This window comes from Ischnura elegans, chromosome 11 (assembly GCF_921293095.1).
Source record: "Ischnura elegans chromosome 11, ioIscEleg1.1, whole genome shotgun sequence".
Lineage (NCBI taxonomy): Eukaryota > Metazoa > Arthropoda > Insecta > Odonata > Coenagrionidae > Ischnura > Ischnura elegans.
In genome coordinates this window covers 89,692,506-89,718,623 of record NC_060256.1, presented here as the reverse complement: position 1 = coordinate 89,718,623, position 26,118 = coordinate 89,692,506, and the positions used below count along the sequence as shown (strand labels likewise).

Here is a 26,118-nt window from a genome sequence, read left to right as displayed (position 1 = left end):
TGGAATAATCTTAACCTTTCAATTAGGAACTCATCATCATTGGCATCTTTTAAGAGGAGGCTACACAAAGCACTTTTCACCTCACAACAAGTAGGTATACATGACACTGAGCAGCACCTGCGACAAAGTGATATGCATCACTGAATGCTTGTATATATATACATGTTATATTTTATATCTTAATTGCTTGTGTAATATTTGTGTATCCTATGTATCTCATGAACTATGTTGTATTTTGCATGTAACATGACATTAGCTTTCACTCAGTAGGTTTTCGCAGGTTTTTCACGCCCCCCTTCTTGTGTGGGCGTTTTCCTGCAGTGGGTTTTTTCGCTGAAGGATATTACACCCTTATCCTCATGTTTTTTCCCACCAACTTAAATCTTTTCTACACAAAAATTTCACAAATAGTTGTTTATATTTTTTGACATTTCACAAACAGTGTATATTGTATATTCTTGGTACTGTAAACGTTTGTCTAATATTTTATGATATGCTTGCATTGACGTTATCGAGGGGTTAGGTGGAAGAGGGGACTTTCCAGTCTCAACCTCGCCCGAATAAAGGCATTTTATTATTATTATTATTATTATTAGTGTTGGAGGTCAGTTAGTGCATAAGACGGGTATTTGGACTATACCATTGACTAGGGCACCCTACAAAACCTATGGATCGACACCTTTGTTGGTATGCTATTCTTCATGTCACTCCAGTGACCTTGGCATTGACCTTACTGGCTCAACGGTTGAATTTTCGTAAATAAAAGTGTATTTTTTTCGTTATTCTCGCGCCCGAAAACAAAAGAAATGACATCTTTGTCAATGACATTCAGAATTTATTAAATCTCGAATTTTTTAACATTATATACCAACAAATTACATACGAGCAAATTTGGTTAGTACATAAGGTAAATTTTAGATTTTCGTTTTTACCCACATTGTGAGGTTAAAAGTTCAAAATTGTAAAATTTTGCTAACACTCAATAAAACATACGACTTTTCCCAATAAGTATGCCAATTTTCATGAATTTACCACATAGGGAAGACACTAAAATTAGAGGTCAAAAGTGACACACGATCAATGGGATAGTGTATATAGATTTAACACTCAAGGTCAAATACAAAGAGGTAAAGAAAGTAGGCGCAATAATCTTTGAATTTAATGGGAATAAGTATAAGGTCGTAGGGGGGAATTCAATAAAACAATAAACGACAAATGAACTCAAAATTTATAATTTATAATTTTAAAATCATGCAATGAAATTTCATATAGATTTTCGACAGCCTTAAAAGATTTTCAACATGCATGAATAATAAATGAGTGGAAATAGGTAATTCATAATAGAAGAATCCAAATGTTGATCGTCCTTCATAGATACGGGGTATAATTAAGTCTTGGGTTAGTCTGGGTAGGGAATTTTTGGATTTAAATTCCCCTCTCAAGGAGAAAATGGGCTCATTGGAGATCTATAATGGGCTCATTGGGAATATTGGGTGGTTTGGTAAAAAAAAGAACAACATCAGTACAAAAATTGTACATGGGTATGAGAATATGTTAGTATGTAACCTCATTTACACACTTACCTTTTCAATTATTATAGTTCAGGTATCTAACAATGTTCATCTATAAAAATTTACGTGAATACATCCATTTCATTATGTTAATCATTAAATCTTACGGAAAAAGATTATACCTCCGTGTTTTATTAATCGAATTCCTACGTATTTGCTCCTAATGTATTCCTAACTTCGCTCGGTATATCTATTTAGATGGTAACTTACCTAATTAGTTACCATCATAAGTTTATTCCTTCCACGGAAATACGATGTTAATAAGATATTTTTCTCCTACCTATCTCATTTCACCCGATCAGACTTCCTCATGGCAAATTAGAGACTTCATACCTTATGCCATTTAAGTATTACCGATTGTTGTTCAGGCATCCACCAATGATAATGATAAAAATTTAACCTGGATACATGTACTGCAACATGTTTATCATTTAGTCATAAGAAGAATGTTATTCTCTCCAATAGGGTGGTTTCCTATAATTTTTTTATTGCCTAAATCGAAAGATTATTACTCCTGGATTATGTATTTCACGCTCTTAGATTTTTAATTGACGATATCTATTTTTTGCGATTAAATGAAAAGTGAAAATTTTCAAGCGCGCGAAAACGCGACGGATAAGTAAGAATGCTGGGAAAACTCCGTGTGATGTATTTCTGGTTCCCGCGGCCGCAAGTGAGGTGACCTTGGGGCGAGGCTTTGAACGCTGATACGACGCAGGCTGCCAGCAGGTAGCAGAGTACCCTGCTAGCTGGTAGCGCTTGATTATTAATACCTTATCAAACGAAGGAAACTTTCCGACCTTAGGTAGTTTTAATAGGTGATTATTAAGACATGCTTCCCTGAGCTCTGTGTCCCATGCATGCATTGGTAATCTCAGACGATGTAAAACTCCTATCTACTCGTATAGAAACTAGGTCCCTGTGACGTCACGTGTAGTGGCATCGCATGGGCACCAATCTGGCCTTTTTCAAATGAGGATAAAATTGACCATTGCCATTCGTCAAAACCGGGATTTCTAAAACAAAATAATTTGTATATTATGAATACGTGGTGGGTAACGAATCGCAATCAATACCTTTCGTTTTCTTTTTTGAAGGAAACTACCCTATTTTCGACTACCATGCCGGTCGGAAAGAGCAAAGAAGCGCCTAGTCCTCGGCTACGTGGACGCAACAATCGCGCATTCCCGACGGTGCGGCGGGCCGATGAAACTTCTCTCGCGATAATTCCGTCACTCTTCCACATCAACCCTTCCCTCCGTGGACAGAGAGTCTGAAAAAAAACCTTCCAGCCATCGCCAAGCAAGTGGCGCAGTCAGGAGGGCAGAATTGGGCAATAACTCCACGGAGCAGTTAATTTTTCAAATAACAGAACCACGAAGCAGTAAACTGGATAAATACCATGGACGAAATATTACAGCTTCACGCAAAAAAAGTTAATAAAATAGAAAGACGTAATATTACGTCCATGGTAATCGTCGGAAGGATTAGCAGGACGTAATATTACGCCCATGGCACGCAAGGTGTTAATGCCATTAGTAAACGCAAAATAAAAGAGCTTTAATATGGTGCACTTTGTTTTAAATCGAAAGACTGCCTTTCGAGATGTTGGTTTTCCCACTCGGGTGACAGAGGTTTGCAACGGTTAATAGTCACGCCTGTTTGCTTTCCGCAGCCAAGTTCTCCACCCCTTCCCCCCACTTCCCTTTATTCCCCCCCCCCCCCCTCCAAATCCCCTTTGACGTCTCGTCCTTACGTCTACGCGGCCTCGGCGCCGCAGTGCTTCGTCTCTGGGCGTCCACTGAACACGCGTGCGTGAATGTGCATCTGCCTCCACTAAAACTCCGGTGACCCGTGCCAATCCTCACTCGGTCGCCATGGAAACGAAGACGGCCAGCCGACTACACCGGAGCTTTCAACTGATCTTCCTGCTCTCTCTATGGTCCACCGTTTACGCACGTAAGTGTAAAAGTCGATATTTGGAAATAAAAGCTACGCTTATTTCTTTAAGTCCTGGTTACGCGACACATGCTGACGCGCAGTAGTCTAGTACATGAACTTGTACAGTTTCGCCGGCCTCGGTGGCGGCGGGGTAACGTCCTCGCCTGCCAATGAAGAGGTCGCGAGGGTTCGTTTCCCGCCTGGGTACGTTTCCCGATCCAGGGCATGGCTGTTCGTGTACGTTTACTCGCTAAATTTGTTGATTACCCTGGTATAAAATGGCCGATAAGAGCTGTATCCGAAATAAAATGAACGATTTTCGTGGACTGGAACGGAATAAGTACGAATGCACGAACCAAATTAGAACAGGTTCTAATTTCTGTTCATGCGTTTGCACTAGTTGGGAGGTTAAACGGTGCATTTTCGTGTTCATTCACGCGTTCATACATTTAAACATTAACTAGTACATGCTAATGTACCATGTAGCCAGGCCTTACTGCATGAATGATTTTTGTGAACCGAAACGGAACATGTAGGAATACATGAACCAAATTAGAACAGGGTCCATTTTCTGTTCATTCATACGCGCAAGTTGGGAAGATACGTAGTGTGTTTTTGCTTTCATTCTCGGGTTCATCCAATCCGACATTAACTCGTGCGTGTCAATACACCATTTAACCAGGCCTTAAGCGATAATCATGGACACTTCAGCGGTGAACCTAACGGGATTCTCAACTTGGGTGCAATGGCAAGCAAAAATTCCATCGAGACGAAAAAAAAATATTACACCACAATCTGGATTCCAAACAGGATCTCAAGTTCAACGTTTGAGGATTTACTTCGGAGAACCATGAAATGGGAAATGAAAATTCTCTTCATATAATCCATACTCGTACCTTGACGTAGAATCATTGTTACTATGGTTGGTACAACAAAGTATTACAGTGGAAATTACATCAAAGGTGCAAACGTCATTTGGCATGATCTCATTTCGAACCTGTATCCCCCACTTACCTGTTTGTTGTGATATCAGTTACACTACGCCTTATTTTAATTGATTCGGCATTCTATTCTTGTAACTGATAGCATACCCGACCTATAAATAAGAGATCCGGGTTCAAAGCCTTGCTAAGCCAAATTATTTTTTTTCTTTTTAAGTATTTCACCCTTGTTTTAAATAATTTTGAAACCATTCACGTGACTGTGAACAAAGTTACTTGTTTAATGCAGTGCATTAGTGTGGAATGCACAACGAAGTGATTTTTTATTTCCAGGAGCTCCTTATTTAGCACCGGGTGTTATATCCACCAGTTAGGCGATGGAGGAGTCATTTTTCCTTCCTGGTTCGAAGTGTCCTATAGTTCAAGTTCAGGTCAATGGAGAGTTTTTCCCTCGCAGAATTAACGAACTTAAATCGCCTTATTTCGCTATCGCGATAAGTTTCACTAGCACGCAATTAGTTATCACAAAATAGCTATCATGAAACAAGAGAGCGAAAAGAAGAAATTAAACATATAATACTAGATTTGACTCTTCATCGAGACCTATTCGCACTAGCTGTCATAAATATACGATTTCTAAGAATTGAATTTCAATATATAAGCTAAAAATGAGAAGTGTCATAAATATTTAGATTGCCTTACGATCTGAACATCATACTGAATTTCTAAGCAACAACCGGCTATCAATAAATGTAGTTTTTTCTTTTCTTTCGACGCTATTTTTAGCTGTAATCAACGATTATTTGAGATCAGATATTTTTAATTTGGCAGGCGATACCTTGTGGAAACGGAGGATGCTTAATATGGCAAAAAATAACGCATGGAAATTCCTATTTACAATTAATTTGATTAACGAAGGCTACGGCGAATTAACTTTATAATGGCAATAAACATACCGAAACGTAAGTCGGTGAAATAAAATGTTCGTGGATAATCACAAAAAAATTTATTGTTACATTGAACACCAAATGATTCCTTGACCTTAACACCAAGCCCTTTTCTTTCAGGGTAGCCGATAATCAAAGTTCCTCCGCTTTCCTCGTTCCAGCCTTGCTTTATTGACTGCTTGTCTTATACGCACCAGTGATTGGAAATTTCCTGAGTCGACTCGTTAGCAGTCAATGGCTAATTGAATTTTAAATTTGATAGCGCTTCCTCTTTCCACAAATATTCGGAGAAAAACCACATGGAATAATTAGCGTTAACTATTTCCACGGTATCGCGTCTGAAATAATACTTCGGCTATTTTATAATCAGGATTTCGTCATAACATTAAATCCTTTTGACAATTGATGTTTGTATTTTTTAACGAGTAATGAAATTATCACTAGCTAATAAGAAATCAGCGTAAGACGATGTATTCCACTTCGTTCTACGTCAGGTGGGTAATTTTTTTAAGCTCCCTGGCAGGAAGTTATTCTTACTTTTTATGGCCTTGATGTCACTTAACACATTCATATCATGTCCTCAGTGCTTGCGTTTTGGATTTATGGGCTCTCCAAGCACTTTCTTTTGCCAATTTTTGCTTGTAAAATATCAGGTAAATAGTGGCCCATATTTTTCGAGTGCATTAGAGCAATGTCCTTCATCAAAAAAAACGAAATGCATTGATTTCGATTCGTTACCCAACATTAGTGTATTCATAATATACAAAGTTTTGATTTCAGAAATCCCAGTTTATACAAATGTTAATGATCAGTTTTAACCTCACTTGAAAAAGGCCAGACTGGCGCCCATGCGATGCCACTCCACGTGACGTCACAGGGACCCAGATGCTAAGGAGTTTTACATCGTCTGAGATTACCAATGCAAGAGGCACAGAGCTCAGGGAAAGATGTATTAATAATCACCTATTAAAAGTGCATAAGGTCGGAAAGTTTTCTTCGTTTGATAAGGTATTAATAATCCTTATTTAATCCAAGCGCTACCTGCAAGCAGTCTGCGTCGTAGCTGCGCTCATCGCCTCGCACCAAGGTGGCCTCAAAAATCCGGAACCATAATGACGTCAAAGGGCTTTTCCCAGCATTTATACTTAGTTTTCGCGCTCTGAAATTATCACTTTTCATTGAATCGCAAGAAATATCTATCGTCATTTAAAATTCTAAAAGCTTGAAATACGTACTCCAGGGGTAATTAATTATCTTTCGATTCAGGCCTATTATGCTCGAAAAAGGCTATTGATCTCCCTCTATTCTGCCACAATTATTACGCATCATTTCCACTCCATCTCGCCTGAAATCTAAAATGACATGTTCAAGCGTTTCCCCTCATTTCATTTACTGTTTCATTCGATCGGTCCTATGGGTCTAATCCAACACAAACTCAATCCTAATCGCCTATTGACAGTGTCTATCTTTCCCTTGATTGAAAAATTTCCACATTTTCAAAACAATTACCATTGCATGACAGAACTAATATGGCAGTAAACTCAATTATCTTACCACGCTTGGAATTAATTTTACGTAATGTCTTTACATCACTCGCCAGTTACGTTCTTGGGCTGTGACATCATCCGCACAACAGGCGGCGAAAAAGTATCTCTTAAAGAAATACTGCGTACGTTTCAGAGAAAAATGAGCACCCTCTCGCATCCAAACGCATGTCTCCATTTCTTGTACCTTGTAACGTCTTTTCCTTCACGCATGGCGATTCATTTCCTTGTACTTCCATCCAATAAACCAGACGTTTTTCCTTTCGCGGAAAACCTTCAGCATTTAAGTCCACTTTCAAGGGCAAGAGAGTCCAAGGTGGTGGAAGGAATATCAAAACAAGGCAGAACCGCATCTCAAAACGACCTTTCTTGGATCTTCTTCGCGTCCCCTCGCGAGGCGGCCAAACATCTTTCATGAGATCATATCACATGTCCCTTTCCTCACAGCCACAACATGAGAGTCTAAAAATAATAATGGCTCTGAACATTCCCGGTACTCCAAAATAAAGAATAATTTTTATGAGGCATGGAAGATACCAATCTTAACTTGAATATGCAGCTAGCATATGGGATCCGATGCAGAAAGACTTAATCCATGACCTTGATAAAATAAAAAAAAAAAAAACTGCGCGATTCGTTAAAAACTGCTACGGTCCTACAGAAAGCGTTAAACGAAGTAGAATAGAATAGAAAATGACATTTATTATTCCGGGACAAGTTTGTCCCTTAGGAACATATATGGTTATAAATATAATAGAGTCAGACATATTACAATAATAAGTAGATTTACATTATACATCGATTTCACAGAATGCGACTAAATATATGACAGAGTAGAACAAAAAATTCATATGTATATATAATTAACATCAAGACAAACGTATGAACTCATAAATACATCTGATGTGAAGTAGGCTGGGAGCCGCTAGACACTCAAAGGCTGCGCGCTAAGCTAAGATTGTTTGAGTAATGAACACTTTGCATGCCATGGATGTAATATTACGTCCTGGTAATCCTTCTGAGGATTGAAATGGACGTAATATTACGTCTTTCCATTTAATTGGCTTTGTATGCGTGAAGCCGTAATATTTTGCCCGTGGTATTTTTCCAGTTTACTGCTTAGGGGTTCCGCTTTTTCAAAAACCAACTGCTCGATGGAAAAAGAGTTCACTTTATGTCTTGAGGACGAAAAGTCCTCTGTAGCTACCGGCATCCTCATCTAAGGCCACTTATTGTGAAAATTCTTTGGGTTCGTTGAGGGTGCATTGACCCTTTTTGTCATCCGGGATTTATAATGCTTTGCTTGGAAAAATGCTTGTTTATGATTTCCATGCTTTAAATAGTTCAAATTGAGCGTATTAAAAAAATTATTATGCATGTTATGGTGGTACATCATACGTTGCAACTTTTTATTTTTCAAAAACAGTAGGTTTTCATTGTGAAATTACATATTTTAAAATTAGCAATAAATGTTATTCAACTCATTCAAAAAAAGAGAGCAAAGTCCATTTGTATTGAAATGCATATCGACATAAATATATTTTTGATGCTAATGTTTAAAAAAATGTACGAATATAGTTAAAATAGCTGGATTTTTCAGTAGGGCTTTAAATTTAGCAGCCGGCACTCAAAGTAGATATCTTTCAGAGCGAAAGGAGGAATTATATTCGAACCTCACTCTATTTTTAGGTCCGACAGATACTATGAATTGAAAGAGGTATTTTGCCGAACGGATAGGTATTGGAATTTGTTTTACCCTGAAGAAGAAAGGACTTAAACGATAAATAAATGCAAGGCGGAACTTCGAAAGAGCATTTCCATTTTATTCGTAAAATTTTGGTGTCCTAAAGTCACACGCTGATGAGACGGCTTGTGGAGAAGTAAGCAGATGTAGATCTATTACAATGAAGGCGACCTTTGCGGTATATTTCAAGTATACCGCGTGAGAAGCTGTGGAATTCACATTAATTGCCAAGGGAAAAAAATCCCTGGATCAGAAGTCGACCCACGGACCTACGGCTTTGCGGGACTCTGCGCCGACCGCTACCCTATCTATGTTCATTAATTCCCAAAGGAATTTATTCCAGGTTCAAAATGCAAGGTGACCCCCATTTAATTCAATAGTATTCACTTCGAAATATATAGGAATTGAGCGGAAGACCTTCCAAGTTTTACATTTCATTTAAGATAGTCTGACGTTAGAGTAATTACTGATTATGTTTATTCAAATATTACAATTCAATTCTCCATCCCAACCTGAAAGAATTTATTTCCATTATAAACTGGTTAGGTTCTTCTGGATTAAATTTGACACTTTACACTTCATATTTAGCATGACATTTTATTTTTGACCTCTCAGAAACACGAAAAAAATTCAGTATGGCAGGAAGCTAGTTTTAACAGATTTAAAAAAATAATAATAAATTTTAATTTTAATCTAATATTTTAAAATTTCAAGATCGTTGTATAATCCCGTTCCTTTATTTCAATTTCGTTGGAAAAGCGTTCATTAAGAAGTCATGTATAAGGGCCAATTGATGAGGCTACGATAAATTTGACTGCACAAAATTGCAGCAAAACAATAATGAATAATGAACTATAGCCCACCGTGATTATCCAAATAAACTGAGCTCATTGATCAGTTTAACTATGCAATAAACTATGAAGTACATAGAAATTGAGACAACGTTTAAAACATGAAATAATAAAAAGTGGAACCTAATATATATAAAATATTTTATTTTTAGAGCTAGATTAAGAGACATCGTATGAAGAATGTGTTTATAGAGGTTTTTTTCCAAGATGCAGGAACTGATTTTAAGCTTGGAATGACCATTTGGTCGATTCAAGTTGTTCGTTGATTTTTAAAAAGTAACTGTGGCCTATGTAAGAGTTAGGTTAACGGAAAAAACCGCTCTAATTCCAATTCGTAAAAATTCCTTTTCCTTAAACCGCGATGAGCAAGAATTGTCGTCCAAGTTGGAATGATATGTCCTTGATTGATTCAAACGGCCTAGCGTCACGGAGATGCGGAGCACTTTCATTTTTCCATGGAATTACGTTCCCTCCAACAGCTGTATGTTCTAGTATGACGCGATTATCGTAATAACCGATGTTTTGCCAGCAGCGACATGACTTGTTCATTATCACATAGAAGTAGGGGAGTATTCCCTTTGTAATGGAAACAGTGCTTTCCACTACACCTCCTATTACCTGCACGAAAGTGATGAACATTTCCACACAACACCTTCTAATAATTACTGCCTAATTGTATTTCATGCATTGACAACTACTGCGACGTCTTTTTCTTTGAGTAATGAAGTCCACACCACGGAGACATAATCATATGGTTTGCAAATATTGAGGCGCTTTATACAATAATAACAAGAACAATGCGAAATAATACAAAATGAAGCAAAATTAATTTATTCCACAATATAAACATTTCTTTTGTTTATCCTGCAGAAGCTGTAACTATGGCGACATGAACTTTATGGCAAAACAATAATGAATATGCCACTAAAGCCCACCGCAATAACCCAAATAGACAGAGTTGATTGATTGAATAAACTGCGCAAGAAACATTAAAGTTTATGAAAATATATTATGTTTCAAAAAAAGGAATACTTTGACATAAATTTGCAAAAGTTTTTTGACATACTTTACATTGGCAGCTAAGTAAAGTTCCTAAATTTTATACGAAGTATGATTTTGTCCAATTCAGGCCAGGACAAAATGTTATTTTGTTTATGGCTATGGGAGAAGCTTACATCACTTTTTTAACAGGCGTCTACGTACTATAAAACCCACTTCTGACCATTCTCTGACTCACTCACTCATACAAATGGTTGGAGAGAACGAGACGAGATACAACAAAAAGTTGAAGAATAGACCTGTATGTGTATAATCGTCTGGAACATAAGAAAAATCGCAAAAACACTAAATTTCAATTTCAATTTTCTACCAATGAAAGTGTTGCCAACTGCCTTTATTTATGGGCACTTGGGGTGAACGAGACGAGATACGAAATAAAATCAAAGAACCGACCCCCTTTAAAATAGTCTGAAACCCTAGGAACATAGGAAATATCGAAACACTAGGAAAAATTGTCGAAACATTAACTTTCCCATACATTACAGTGTTGCCAACTATATCTAAAGGCCTTGTTACACGATAAATTAATACGTATGTATTTGAATACGAATGAATAAAAGTCTGATCGCATGAATGATTATGGCGAACAGGAACGGAATATCATTTACTTTTTACATAACTTTCCAACGGCCACCGTACTCTTCATGCATTCCATACATGAAATCTAGGGAATTGAAGATTAAAGCTGACCATTTTTTTTCATTTCTTTCATAATAGTTGGAAAGCAAACTATTAAGGCCTGTTTACACGGTACACTGACATGCACGAGTTAATGTCTGTTTGTGTGAATGACTTTTGTGGACCGGAACGACACACTTACGAATGGATAAACCAAATTAGAACAGGTTCCATTTTCCGTAAATGCGTTCGCACACGGTTCATTTTGGTGTCCATTCTCGCGTTCATGCATTTAGAAAATAACTCGTGCGTGTGTGATGTATCGTGTAACCAAGTCTTAATTCTCTACTTATTGGGGGTTAAAAAAAAAGATTTTTCAAAAATTTAATTTTTCGAATCTAGACAACGTGATACGTCGACAAACTAATTTTCAGACTGATCGGTGCACTTTCAATTTTGGCCAAATCGTGCAATTTATCTATTTCATGAATTATTACCTCAACAACGGAGGGAGCTGCGTCATCGAGAGTGACCAAAAAGCGATAGCATCTACGTAATAGGGTAGTTTCCTTCATCAAAGAAAACTAAATGCATTGATTGCGATTCCTTACCCACCATTAGTGTGTTCATAATATACAAATTATTTCGTTTTGGAAATACCGGTTTAAACGAATGGCAAGGGTCAATTTTATCCTCATTTGAAAAAGGCCAGATTAGCGCCCATGCGATGCCACACGTGACGTCACAGGGACCTAGTTTCTATACGAGTAGATAGGAGTTTTACATCGTCTGAGATTACAAATGCATGCATGAGGCACAGAGCTCAGGGAAACATGTCTTAATAATCAGATATTAAAAATAACTAAGTTCGGAAAGTTTCCTTCGTTTGATAGAGTATTAATAATCCTTATTTAAGCCAAGCGCTACCTGCTAGCAGGGTACTCAGCAACCTGCTAGCAGCCTGCGTCGTATCAGCGCTCAAGCCTCGCCCCAAGGTCACCTCACACGTCGATAGCTGGAACCAAATATACGTCACACGGACATTTCCTATCATTCCTACTTAGCCGTCGCGTTTTCGCGCGCTTGAAAATTTTCACTTTTCATTTAATCGCGAAAAATAGATATCGTCATTAAAAAATTTAAAAGCGTGAAATACGTACTCCAGGAGTAATAATCTTTCGATATAGGCAATAAAAAATTATAGGAAACCACCCTATATCTTGCGAGCCAGCCCTAGGGTGTTTGGTAGGGGGTGATCCATCACCGGTATGCGGCATGTAAGAGTAATCCCACATGCACACCAAAGGGTCGTGAAAATTTCACGCATACCAAGAGCCAATTTTATAATTTCTGGTTTTTGCACTAACCGCAAGATGATACAGCCATCCACTTTACCTGGCGGTGTCTTAAAGTTTTGATTAGCTTGACGTTTGACCTAATACAGAAGCTTACCAGAACTTTCAACCACCTCTAAGTAGGAGTTAAAGGCAGTATCATCTAATTTAATCATCAATATATACTTCCACATTCGTGCAAAGGCAAAACTTGCCAACTAGTTGTGAAGGCAATCTGCCAGTGATGCTAGAACATACAAAACATGCTGTTAAAAATACTAGGAAAATCCAGAAACATGCAAGGAATACATAAAACATGCAGAAACATGTAAGGAATACATAAGTTAGTAACCTATACTACCAGGTGGTCATTAGAGTCAGGGGCGCAGCTTGGAATTAATGCTAGAGGGGGTTTCAGGCGCAACTAATACTGGTTAGCTTGAGGGTATTGCATACCCTCCAGGGTAAGCGGGAGGTGCGGAGGCCTTCCGCCGGAAAAAATTAAGATAAATGGTTCAAAATGGTGATTTTTACGGTCTTCTTAGGGATATTTTATTAATCTTCACGCTATTTTATAAGCAATATTAATCCAATTACGTAAAATAGATTTAACTTAAAAATTTCTGTGAGCTCTGGGGGGGTTTAATCCCCCAAACCCCCCCCCCCCCCCTCGCTACACCACTGATTAGAGTATCATTACTATTGTAGAGTGTATCATTACTGTGTTCACTAAAGCAAGAATGAGTGCATATGATCAATGCCAAAAACAAGCTCTTATTGTTATCTCTCCTGAATTTCAGAAAACTTTGGTGGGCAATGCCAAACCCCAAACGGCCAGCAAGGGCAGTGCATTTCCATCGCCACGTGCGACTCTTTGCGCAACTTGATCAACCAGAGGCCGCTGCCGCCCAGCACGGTGGACTTCCTGCGGCGGTCGCAATGCGGGTTCCAGGTGCGTACACAATCCGTGTTTACATTTGGCACGAATCAACCAGTGCGAAAACTCTCTAGTATCACAACGAAACTAACAGACTTTTTCACACTATGTTACAGTAACACAGGCCTATAAAAAAATTTTGTTTGAAAACCTTTTTTTTTATTTTAATAGCTGATCTTTATAGATTTTGATGTGCCGAATCCAAACCTGGCCTTAGTTTTTTTGTATCACCCATAGTTTCCAAGCAAGATGTATTTAATATTTAGTCTAATACCCCTGTACGGTATACAGGGAAATCGATGTCAGTACACTGTGCTACATCATAAAATTGTTTGTATTTACTGTTCACTACATCGTGATAAAATTGTTTGCATTTACTACAGCGTGATAATACAGGGTTCACTTGTCAACTGGAATTGGTCTACATTTTATTTCCCTTTTTTCCTTGAAGCTTCTTGTGTAGCTTTTTCTGCGATGAATCGCTCGCTGAACTTCTCGGTGAAGTACCAACGGTAATCCCCATTATCTTCGTTCACTAGTCCTACTTTTTCAATTTTATCATAACTATAAAATAGCTGTTAAATTAAAAAAATAATGCTTGATTTCATAAATTTAACTGTAAAATGTGAATAAATGGTGGGTGATACAACTATAAAACCATCATATTTGGATTCAGCAACTTCAAAAACATAAGAATGAGGTATTTTCAGTAAAAAAGTTTTTTCATTGTTGGCCTGTGTAATCAGTGGCGCAGCGAGGGGGGGGGGGGTTGGGGGATAAAATCAGCGCTCAGAGAAATTTTTAAGTTTAATCCATTTTACTTATTTGGATCACTATTACTTATAGAATAAATAGTGTTAGTATTTATCAAATATACCCCAGAAATCCGTAAAACTCGCCATTTTTAACCATTGTTCTTAAAATTTTCTGGAGGGCCCCCTTAGCTCCTGCTTACCCTGGTTGGTATGCAATACCTCCAAACCCGTAAGTATTAGTTGCGCCTAAAACCCCCCTAGCCTTTATTCCTAGCTACGCCCCTGACAATAATATAATAATAATAACAATTTTCTGGACTTTTCGATGGTAAAACTGGTTGCATAAGATGAGTAATTGACTTTAGCAAACTTCCCGCACTATCATAACATTTTTCCAGACTTTTTGATCGTAAATCTGTTTTTTTTTTCAAGATGACACCCTGACTTTTTCAAACTTCTCACACTATTCTAACAATCATCCGAACTTTTCTATCGCAAAACTGGTTGCATAAGATGACTACTTGACTTTTGCAAACTTCTCACGCTATCATACCATTTTTCCGGCTTTTTTTATCGAAAATCTAGTTTTTTTAAGTTGACTCCCTGACTTTTGTCGCTCTTCTCACACAATCCTCAAAAATTTCCAGACTTTTTGATTGTAAAACTGGTTGTTTAAGATTAGAATATCGTGCAGGTTCCACTTAATGACTTGATTAACCCTTAATCTTCTGTCGGGCGCAATGGATCTGACAGGCATAGAGCAAGATTTTTTTTCATTTCTCCGTTCCACTAGGCGGCATAGACCCTTATGACGCTAATGGTAGCTTTTTGTTTTGACATGCTCTATACAGCCTTTTGTTTTCGCATTTATGCCGACAGATCAGTGGCGGATTATTCACCATAATCAAGAAAGACAATGGAAAAATGAAGCAAAACAAAGCCATCATTGGATAAATAAGATAGCAAAATAAGAAAAACTGATCTAATAGAATTCACATGCTAGAATACATATAATACTCAATAGCCTAAAGAGTACATTAAATCGCATCTTGCAACCTTCACTTTTCGCATTTATGCTGACTGATAAGTAGCTGGTTATGCAGCATTATTAAGCAAAATAATGGAAAAACAAAGCCATCATTGGATAAATAAGATAGCAAAATAAGAAAAACTGATCTAATAGAATTCACATGCTAAAATACATTACATATAATAATACTTAACATCCTAAAGGGTATATTACATCGGATCTTGCTGGATCGGTCCGGCGCCGTATGTAAAGAAGTATATGCATAGCATGAAAGACATCATGTAAGTTTACGAGTACACTAGTAATGGTTGCATTAACTTTAAAGGTGTACCACTGAACCGTGCTAAGAGTTAACAATGCTTTTTTACATCCGTGCCTGTCAGTCACATTGCGCCTGAAGTCAGCATTTCCAATATTGCGCCTCAGGAAAGGTTAATTGGACACATCAAGTTGCATATTGCTATAAAGTCTTGCTTCAAATCCACCGTCACTACCAGTTATGTATCACGAGCAGTTTTGGGCTAACCTACCAACACGACGCGTTGCCATGATTAAGCATCGTTTTCAAGTTTCCTTGAAAAAGTGACTTGAAAATGTTGATAAACCATCGAAACGAGTCGCGTAATATTCGGCATAAATTGAATAAACTTCTACCGGGTTTCCGCGGGGGTAAAAAAAATTGACTGCATAATTGACATACCATATGACTGCACGGATTGCAATCTAAAGCCTGAATCACACGATCATTTTTTTTCGTCGCGAAATTGATCACTATCGAGATCACTTTTCCCGTCGCGAAAAGCAATCGCTCTAGTGATCATTTTTCTGAATCACACGGTCACTCCCGCCGTCGCTTTTCGCATCATTTCCAATAGCACAGCTCGTTGTCATAGGACCCACATCACGGAAATATATAGCGTGTTTGTTTATTTATGTCATTCCCACAATTATCAAATGCTGCGCTGCAATCGCTCCATAGGGGAATGCGTTCCGATTGGCTGATATGTGGTTTTAGTGACGGTTTTCGCGACGGAAAAAGCGACGGGACGAGTGATGAAAAATAGCGACGGGAATCCTCATCGCGATCGCGAAAAACAATTGCCGCCGACGATCATTTTGCGCAGTGATCGCGATAGTGATCACTTTCGCGACGAAAAAAAATGATCGAGTGATTCAGGTTTAAGTTAATATCTAGGTGAATCTCATACTCCCAAAGCCCAGAGCGTTAATTTTGGTTGCGTCCGACGCGTCATTTTCTCATTACCATTTTTCACTTCACGTCATACATCTTCCGCGGTCGGATATTCCGCCTGGTACATACACCTCTTGACATGCTCAAAGGGAAAACGTAACTCAAAGGTTTCTACACTTAACTATTATTCCTCTAGGTGCAAACTTTCTTGTTAGGGTATGGGTTTACACGGGCTTTTTTGTCCTGCGCACAAACCGTCACACACAACGATCAATGCTGTGAAGCGGGGTGTAAGATGACCCCGCGCGATATACGGAAATCGTTTTCCCATTTTTTGCTGATACAAATGTGTACCATCATCAAACCTGCTATGTTCCTTTGCCTAAACCCATTTCACTATTAATTCCAAGATTCCCATTTTTATGGGTAGGGACGGTGAAAAAAAAAGTTTGGTTTGAAATACCAGTTTCTGATGAATTCATCGAAATTTTGGGTTCATATGGAGCATTGAATATTTCGGCAAAATTTACCAAACCAGTTTTACAAATTCCGTTTGATAGATACTATTAAAATGGCCGCAGCAGTTTGATTAAAGAGCGCTACTAAGCTCGAATGGATAATAAAAGCGGCGTAAAGTACGCATACGAAAGATTATCCACTCAGAAAAACTTTGCTCTGATTGAAAAGCATAAAAAGTTTATCGTAAGTTTCTGCAAAAGGAGTACAAAAAAGTAGTTAATAAAGTGCTTCATTATTTGCATCGAAGTTTAAGTAAATTTAACAAAAATACTCTTTCATTCATTTCGTCCGTACGACATGTTTCGAACGATAGAGGTCATTATCAAGTATTTGTTCTGATTGAAAAGCATAAAATTAGGAGCTTAACGTAAGTTTCCGCAAAAGGAATACAAAAAAGTAATTAATCAAGTGCTTTATTCATGTTATTTTTCAATTGCTTAAGTTAATCAGTATCGAGTTACTAATCAAGGGCTATAGGTACTTGATAATGACCTCTATGGTTCGAAACATGTCGTACGGACGAAATAAATCAGTGGAAATCAACGAAGTCTCCTTTTTATTTTCGAGCATTAACTTCCACATAGTTGAGCCTAATACAATTGAATAAAAATACTCCCTGTCATACCTGTTCGATAGTTATTAAAAAACCTTTTTTCCCGCGTACTATCCTTCCCGAACAACGTACGCTGGCCTTCTAGGAAATAAATAAATATTCGTGGGTCTGGGTCTCGATGTGCCCCGATTAACTGGAATGTGTACTGAATGTTTCCCAGGGTAACCGCCCGTTCGTGTGCTGCCCCAACTCGGGGTCAGTGTCGCCGGTGCCCACCTCCGGAACAACCCGACCTCCCGTCACGTCAGGCAGGCCACCGACCAGCACCGGAGGGGGTAGCAGTGGAAACCAGGGAGGTGGCGGTGGAAACCAGGGGGGTGGCGGTGGAGGCAACCTGGCCAACCACCCCAACTGGGGACTCCTGAGGACGGACATCTGCGGCGCCGACGCCAACGACAGGATATTCGGAGGAGAGGAGGCCGACCTCAAGGAATACCCATGGCTAGCACTTCTGCAGTACCAGACGCGTGAGTATTTACGTTCATCCACATCTGCACACTGCCCCGCAAGCCGCCTATAAATACGTGTGGCAAGGGTGTTAGGACAACAGCCGTTTACGCATAAAAAGGAAATACTCTGACGAAATTACGATTAGCATTTATTAAAATTATTTATAGTTCGGGGGAAAAACGAATTCCCACATCTATCCGGTCGGCAAAGTATCTCCCTTGATTTATCACTTCTGTTGGACCTGGAAATAAGGTGGATCTCTAATATGATGTTCTCCATGTCACTCTTAAAGATATCTATTCTCAATTATTCAGGCTATCTAAGCCTATCGCGTAGCCTCTGAGCCTCTAACAGCTCCCAGCCTGATTCGCTGAACATCTGGTTAACGCTGTCTGTACGTCCGTATCAGTTTTTGACGGATCGCACAGCTTTCCTTTGTATTTTATTCAGTTCGCGGATTAAACTGATAGTTATGTTGCGGGAAAATTATTAAGTACAAAGTAGGAAATTGTACCTGGCGGAATAATCCATAAGGAAAAGTTGTTGAAACTTTTCGGTACATTCTGTCAATAGATAAAAATTTTAGTTAACCCAGGTCTTGCGTCTTAAAAGTCGTCAACGATGGCGGCTGGACGGTAGAGAGCTAGCCGCCAGCAGCAGAAGCGCAGCCCTGTAGCCTTGTTGTCCTGAAGAGGTCCCCGGCAGAGGGGAAGAAACGTTGACGGCTTACAAGACACAAGACGAGGTTAACCCAAAAGTTCTATCTATTGAATTTCTGGAAAGTTTAAGAAATCACATATTTTTATTTTAAACATCTACATCTACAACATCTACATAATACTTTGCGAGCCACCTCTAGGGTGTTTGGCAGGGGGTGATCAATCACCAGCATGCAGCATGCATTTGGACTCCCACATGCACACCACACTTACACCACAACATGTGCTCCCACATGCACACACACCACAACATGTGCTTACATGGGTCGTAACATTTTTTTCACTAACTAGACAATAATTATATATATTTCAAACCATTTTACAGGCATATTTCATGGAATTCTAAAATATGTTCCATTATATAAGTCCTGATCCAATGTCCTTCAAGAGGTGCTTGCATTAGCAGAATATACATGCTTTGGGGGCTTTTTAGATTCATATCAATGATTCTTTTTTCTTGGAGTATATGTCATTCCAAGAATTATTATTTGATCATAAATTAAATGAGATCAAGATAAGAGAAAAAAAGAAAATCTAAGATTCATATTAATACAACAAATTTAAGGCACCATTTGGATATCAAGAGACCACAACAAGGCACTTACAGGGTCATCATTTTTTTAATAATATTTTTTTACAGTCAATCATCAAAGTCGAAATGGAACTAATGCTGGGTATCTTGTCATTAGAGATGAATTTCAATGTTGAGTATAAATAACCTCCTACGGATACAATGACCTGATGGTTAATTCAAAATTTCATTTTTCAGGAACGGGACGCCAGTTCCTATGCGGTGGCGTTCTTATCAGTAATCGATACGTGCTGACTGCAGCTCACTGTGTTAGAGGGATCGGCAATACAAGACTGTAAGTAAAAAGAGAAACTCTGCATGCTGCCAAAGACCTTCGCTTGAAGTAGGGGGACAGACGATTTCTTTCTTGATTCGCCTATCTCTGGTTATTCGGCTTCCTTAGTAACAACAAACAAAAAAGTTTTGTTTTTCCAGTTCAATATTTGTCGAATTCTTCTCTCTTTTACTGCATAATTATACCTTAGTTTTCCCTTCGTATATTTTCATCTGATACCTGGCCATTGCCCTTTCCATATTGGTCTAAGTCTTCTTCAAATCATTTTCTTTCTTGGCTATCACTGCTTTGTCGTCAACAAACCGCAGCATACTAATTCTTTCTCCACGGATATCGATAACTGGAGCCTTCTCTTTCATTTCACAGACGGCTTTCTTGATGTATACATTAAACATGAGGGAGGGACAGTGTACACCCTTGTCTCACTCCCTTTCCTATTTTTGCTTCTTCGCAGTTTTGCCCAGGTTTTATTTCGGCAACTAAGTTTCTGTAGACTTTGTGTACAATTCTTAGATCATTGAGGAGCATACCAATTTCTCTCCGAATTGTAGGCATTAAATTCCATTTCAAGTTGTAAAGTAAGTTCTTCTCCAAGTCGACAAATTCTATGAACGTAGGTTTCTTCTTCTCCATTATCTTCTTTATGAGCAGCCCAAGAGCCAGAATTGTTTTTCTCGTGCAATTACCTTTCATGAATCTGATTCGGTCCACATCACAGAATTCTTCTGCTCTACGTTCCATTTTTCTGAAAATGATTTATACCAGTATCTTCAACGTACGTGTCAACAGGCTTATAGCCCAATAATTCTGTAAATCCTATACACTGGTTGAAGAAATGAAAAAAAACGCATTAACTGAATAGCTTGTGTTTAAGGACTTATAGCTTCTGATGTCAAGTACTTAAGAACAGAGGACAAGATGGGAATTGTCTACCTAATGAAAACAGGCAAGCCACGCACTCTGGATGTAACTATAAGCTCTGCGTAGACAATCTGCAATAGGGTAGTTTCCTTCATCAAAGAAAACGAAGGGCACTGTTTGCGATTCGTTACCCACCATTAGTGTGTTCATAATATACAAATTATTTGGTTTTAGGTATCCCAATTTAGACGAATGGCAATGGTCAATTTTATCCTCATTTGAAAAAGGCCATATTGGCGCCCATGCGACGCCACTCCACGTGACGTCACAGGGACCTAGTTTCTATACGAGTAGATAGGAGTTTTACATCGCCTGAGGTTACCAATGCATGCATGAGGCACAGAGCTCAGGGAAACATGTCTTAATAACCACCTATTAAAACTGGCTAAGGTCGGAAAGTTTTCTTCGTTTGATAAGGTATTAATAATCCTTATTTAAGCCAAGCGCTACCAGTATCATGGTACTCTGCTACTTGCTAGCATCCTGCGTCGTTTATCAGCGCTCAGAGCCTCGCACCTAGGTCACCTCACTTGCGACAGCGGGAACCAGAACGACGTCACACGGAGTTTTCCCGGCATTCATACTTACCCGTCACGTTTTTGCGCGCTTGAAATTTTTCACTTTTCATTTAATGGCGAAAAATAGATATCGTCATTTAAAAATCTAAAAGCGGAAATACGTACTCCAGGAGTAATTATCTTTCGATTTAGGCAGTAAAAAAATAATAGGAAACCACCCTATTTTATATTCACTGTTCTCTGGACGAACTTCTGTTTTTATTGAAACAATTACCGAGATATTTTTTATCCATAAGCAATTGGGGTAATATCCACTGCCTACATCCAAAGCTCATAAAACTCAAGCAATCATTTCAGGAAATTCAAGACTTTTAAATAGTATCGATCATGATAGCCTTCCACCCATTCGACTTCAAACGAGCATTGTAAAATTAAAAAAAGAGGCTGCTCGATATCTTGGCATAATTCTTTCCACCAATTTTATTTGGGCCCATTATGAATCCGAAATGTGCAACAAAGGAAATAAAATTCTCTATTTACTGAATCTTCAAAATAAAAGTTTATCTGCTCACATAAGCATTGTACTTGCACCCTTATTGATTTTTCCAAATATGGATCATTGCATACTAGAGTTTAACGATTCCACAAATGTTCTTTAAAGGCGTATCCAGCAATTAATTAACAATATAATTAATAACAGATATATTAGATTTACTTTCGATCTTCACGGAGACGAACATATTTACGTCAATTAGAGATAATTAGATAATAAACAATAAAAATAATCCTTATTTAATTTAATTCTTAAATTTATTCTTAATTAATTTTCCCTCAAGAAACGCAACAAATGCCGAGCAAGTTCTTTCTAAAGCTTTTTTTAAATTATTTACACTCAAATTGTTGGATTAAATTCTGAAATGCTTGGCTACCCAAATCGATACCGTACTATATATAAAACCGAGTGCAACGTGCGAAGTTTTTTTCATTTTCCTCGTGGAGAGTGATTTGTGTTACGTATTACTCGTGTTATTTTGAAAAAGAATAGATTTGAAAGATCCTTCCCAATTTTTCTTCATTTAAGTTTGTTTCCATACATTCATCTAAATATTTATAAGGTTCTAGGGTTTTTATATATGTACTACAAATGGTAACTCGGAAATATTTCAATGCCTGCCTTCTCCCTTTACCATCCGTAAAAAGGTAAACCTAAACAAAACATAATTAGACGATGTTTAAAAGAAGTTTTCTGTATGTAGGACCAAAGGTATTCAATGTGTTACCCCAGTCATGTACTATTTCAAAGTCTGCCCAAAAATATTTGGGAAATAAATATTCTTGGCTTCTCACCAAAGAGACTGCAGGGCAAATATTGTAGTAATTTATGTAAATGAGTTATAAATAAAATGTTAGTAGTTAGCTATAATTTACGCTCATACACTGTCAAGAGGGTTTCATGGTATAACGAGCTATATGTATCTTTAAGTAAAAGCATAATGCATTATTATTTGACGGTAGCCTTAAACTGGTACTCCTTCAAGGCTACCTAAAATCACTCTACATTAAAAGAAATTTGTTGTGTGGAGTAATAGAAAAATATTATTATTTTCTCTTTGAGCCTTATGTATAGAGCACTGTAAAGAACGGTTTTTACAGGGTTGGCGTGCGTCTTGGGGAGCACAACACGGAGACGGAGCCGGACTGCATGAATTACACCGAAGGACGCCTTTGCGCTGATCCCGCTCAGGACTTCGACATAGCCGAGGTGGTTCCGCACCCGCAGTACCAGTCCGAGAGCAGGGACAAACACCACGACATTGCCCTCCTGCGACTGGAAAGGGAGGCGACCACCTCCGGTGAGTGATTCGCGTATATTTATTAACTATACAGGGTGTCCCATTTATCTTGACCACCCGAAATAACTTTTTGTACAGATGAAAATTCAAAAATGAGTCGAGCAAATGTTCATTAGCCGTCAGGGGAACATTATTCAGCATGATTGCCTTCCGTGTAGCTTTGTTATTTACAAAGATATGAACTGCGGTATGTCTCTTTTAATTGGCACCCTATATTTTTCATTCGGCAATTCATATACTCTCCTATAACTCCTCCTGTTCATATCTTTGTAAATAACAAAGCTACAAGGAAGGCAACCATGCTGATTAATGTCCCCCTGACGGCTAATGAACATTTGCTTGACACATTTTTGAATTTGCATCTGGACAAAAAGTTATTTCGGGTGGTCAAGATAAATGGGACACCCTGTATATATAGACTGACCAATGTGTCAACTCTTCTCGGGATTCCCACCGGGTTAATTTATCCAAAAAGGCCAACGTTTCAAGCGCCGACTCGGGGCTCATCTTCAATCATATAAAACAACATTCAGCCTTGATGATGAGCCCCGACTAAGGGCCCCGAACGAATCTCTGGACATGGGCTGAATTGCCTAAATGTCACCATACAATCGTAGAAACTTGCACATAGCATGGTCATAGCATCTGCATACAAATATGGCATATGATCTCAGCGATGTTCTAATAAGTCTCTTTCGATAGTAATTCATTTTTTATGCTACACTCTTAAAACATCTCGCTATTTAGGTTTCACAAGCTTCTTACGGCATTCTGTTTGAAGGTGATTTTATGTGGTAAAGTCCTCTTTGAAGATGATCGAAATGAAAAAGTAACTTTCCAACCAATTGGGTACAAAAATTAAGGAAATAAAAATCTAAAAATTTGACAAAATTGCATCATAAATAAAATGGCAGCAAGAAGTCGAACCAACTTTTCCTTAAAATAACACTATAGTAGTTATAAACTTGTCAAATAAATTTACGATTTTAGTCCATATGGATTTAAGAATTCTAGATTTTATATAGAAATAAATAATTGCAATTTTCAACGATTGAAAAATAAATTACGACCTAGATTTCAATGTAACTACATCATCTTCAAGGTGAAGCAATAAAATTGAAATTTCGGTCGTAATAAATTTTATAATCGTGGAATTTTGCAAATATTTATTTCGATATGGAAAAATTCCATTCCATGACTCTTGAATCTACGGATTATATTCTAGATTTTAGTTCCCCGATAAGGTATTTTGCCCCATTTTTACTATTAATAGATGAGAATTGACATATCGTATATATTTCGATTTCTCCCATTGAAATTTTCAGACTACATCATTCCGATTTGCCTCCCCAACGGTGCTGCTATCACCAAGCGGTATGAGACGGAGTCCATGATAGTGGCTGGATGGGGAAGGACAGAGAACAGTGAGTATTAAAAGCTACCTACAACACTAAATGGAAATGAAATATTCAAATCCAGCAAGAAATAAATCTTCAATGACGATATACGGGAGGCGTGCATTTCAAAGTCGTTCATTTTAAATCACTCTAAATAATCTAACGAATAAAAAAAATAATCTAGCATAGAATATGCACTGGATATATTGACATTAAAGTTATTGTGATGCTGTGATATACTGATTTGATTCTTAAAATTGTGAATTTTACTGTAGGTATTTAAAAAATCTAACGATTTGATCGTTGGATCATTCTTCCTCATAGAGTGATTCTCCAAGATCATTAGAATATTAATGGCTTTGCTTGGTTTCGCTTATAGTAGGGCCCTCTTCGCTTCTATAGCGTTGAGGTGTTTTTCCCTCTCCCGTTCCTTCCGCTCCTATCCTTATCCCAGAGGCGTCGACGGGCTCCTATCGCGGCGGCGCCTCTTTCCTTTTTCCCTTCCTCTCCTCCCCCTCCCCGGTCGATCGGGCGTATAAGCCACGGGCTTGGTTCCCGGCCCCGGGGCGTTGTATCCCTGAAGGGTTCGCTCTGAACCTTCATACTCTCTGTAGGTACTTGAATGTATGTATTTGTTATTTGTTTTGTTTTATGCTTGAAAAACCGATGAATCTCCAATCATTCTCTCATGGAATAAAAACTGTCCATTAATGGAAAAACGGGCCTTAGTTTTTCACACACGACCTAAATAGAAAAAATGTGAAAACAGCACATTTTTATCGGATCTTTTTAACGAGAATTGCCCTACTTTCACAGGTACCTCAAGCCCAGTGAAGCTGTGGGTTCGAATCCCCGTGATGACGAACGATGCCTGCCAGCCCGTTTACCAGCGCCAGATCACCCTCAACGCCAACCAAATGTGTGCCGGTGGCGAAGCAGGCAAGGATTCCTGCCGGGGAGATAGCGGAGGACCATTGATGACCATCGACACGGTGCCGGGGAGGCGAGGCGGACAGTGGACGGTCGGAGGCATCGTTTCGATCGGGCCAAACATTTGCGCGACCGCTGGAAGACCAGGGATATACACGAGGGTCGGACCTTACGTGCAGTGGATACTCGACACCGTCAAGGCATAATAGAGCCTAAAAATACAACAAAAAGATCCATGACTCCCGTAATAATTGTTGGTGCCTATTCAATTCCTCCCTCCATGCACAAAGATGCTAATAGAGGGGATTTCTATTTGGAGAAAGCAGTGTCTACCTCGAAATATTTGTACTCTTTATGAATAGAGCTTTGAATGACATGAGTGAAGACAATGTAGAGATCATTTACGATTCCTTTTTACATATTAGTGAAACTAAGTTAATAGTTACAATAACACTCCAGGGAATGCAATGTAGAAATAACATGAGATTATGATCCTCAATGCTTTTTGAGTTTCGACCAAAAAGAAGCAACCCTTGAGCAAAATTGTTCCAAATTGCTGAAGGAAAAGTGGAAAAAAGATTTGTAAAAAATAAAATAAAATCCTTTAAGAAAAGCGGATTCATTAATTTCCATATTATTCAACGAAAATATTTTATCACAACTTACGATTAAAATGACACTAATACATTCCATCATCGTTTACATGCCTAAAAAGGTTTAAACTGGAAATTATAACGCTGATGACAACCAGAAATATTTTTGTTTCTATTTAAGCAAATAACCAACGACTTCCTAGAATTATCTTGAAACTGGTCGAGAAAAGGTATTCAATAACACATCAACTCAAAAATTACCTTTCCGTATGAGG

The 26,118-nt window shown here is 38.3% G+C and overlaps 1 protein-coding gene across 1 annotated transcript; it reads left to right on the top strand.

Moving 5' to 3' along the window:
- Window positions 1-3,341: 3,341 nt before the first annotated feature.
- LOC124168523 (CLIP domain-containing serine protease 2-like) lies at window positions 3,342-25,863 on the top strand. Its single transcript, XM_046546850.1, has 7 exons — window positions 3,342-3,530; window positions 13,351-13,502; window positions 17,757-18,063; window positions 19,535-19,631; window positions 22,724-22,923; window positions 24,249-24,347; window positions 25,137-25,863. Exons 1-7 carry the CDS (start codon window positions 3,449-3,451, stop codon window positions 25,454-25,456), a joined length of 1,257 nt encoding a protein of 418 aa, XP_046402806.1. The 5' UTR covers window positions 3,342-3,448; the 3' UTR covers window positions 25,457-25,863.
- The last annotated feature ends 255 nt before the right edge of the window (window positions 25,864-26,118 follow it).

Bases quoted from the DNA above. Each gene is read 5' to 3' on its own strand.
- LOC124168523 (XM_046546850.1), top strand. From the start codon at position 3,449: ATGGAAACGAAGACGGCCAGCCGACTACACCGGAGCTTTCAACTGATC. The intron at 13,503-17,756 runs GTGCGTACACAA...AATGTTTCCCAG, and splicing joins GGTCGCAATGCGGGTTCCAG to GGTAACCGCCCGTTCGTGTG. The intron at 22,924-24,248 runs GTGAGTGATTCG...TGAAATTTTCAG, and splicing joins AAGGGAGGCGACCACCTCCG to ACTACATCATTCCGATTTGC.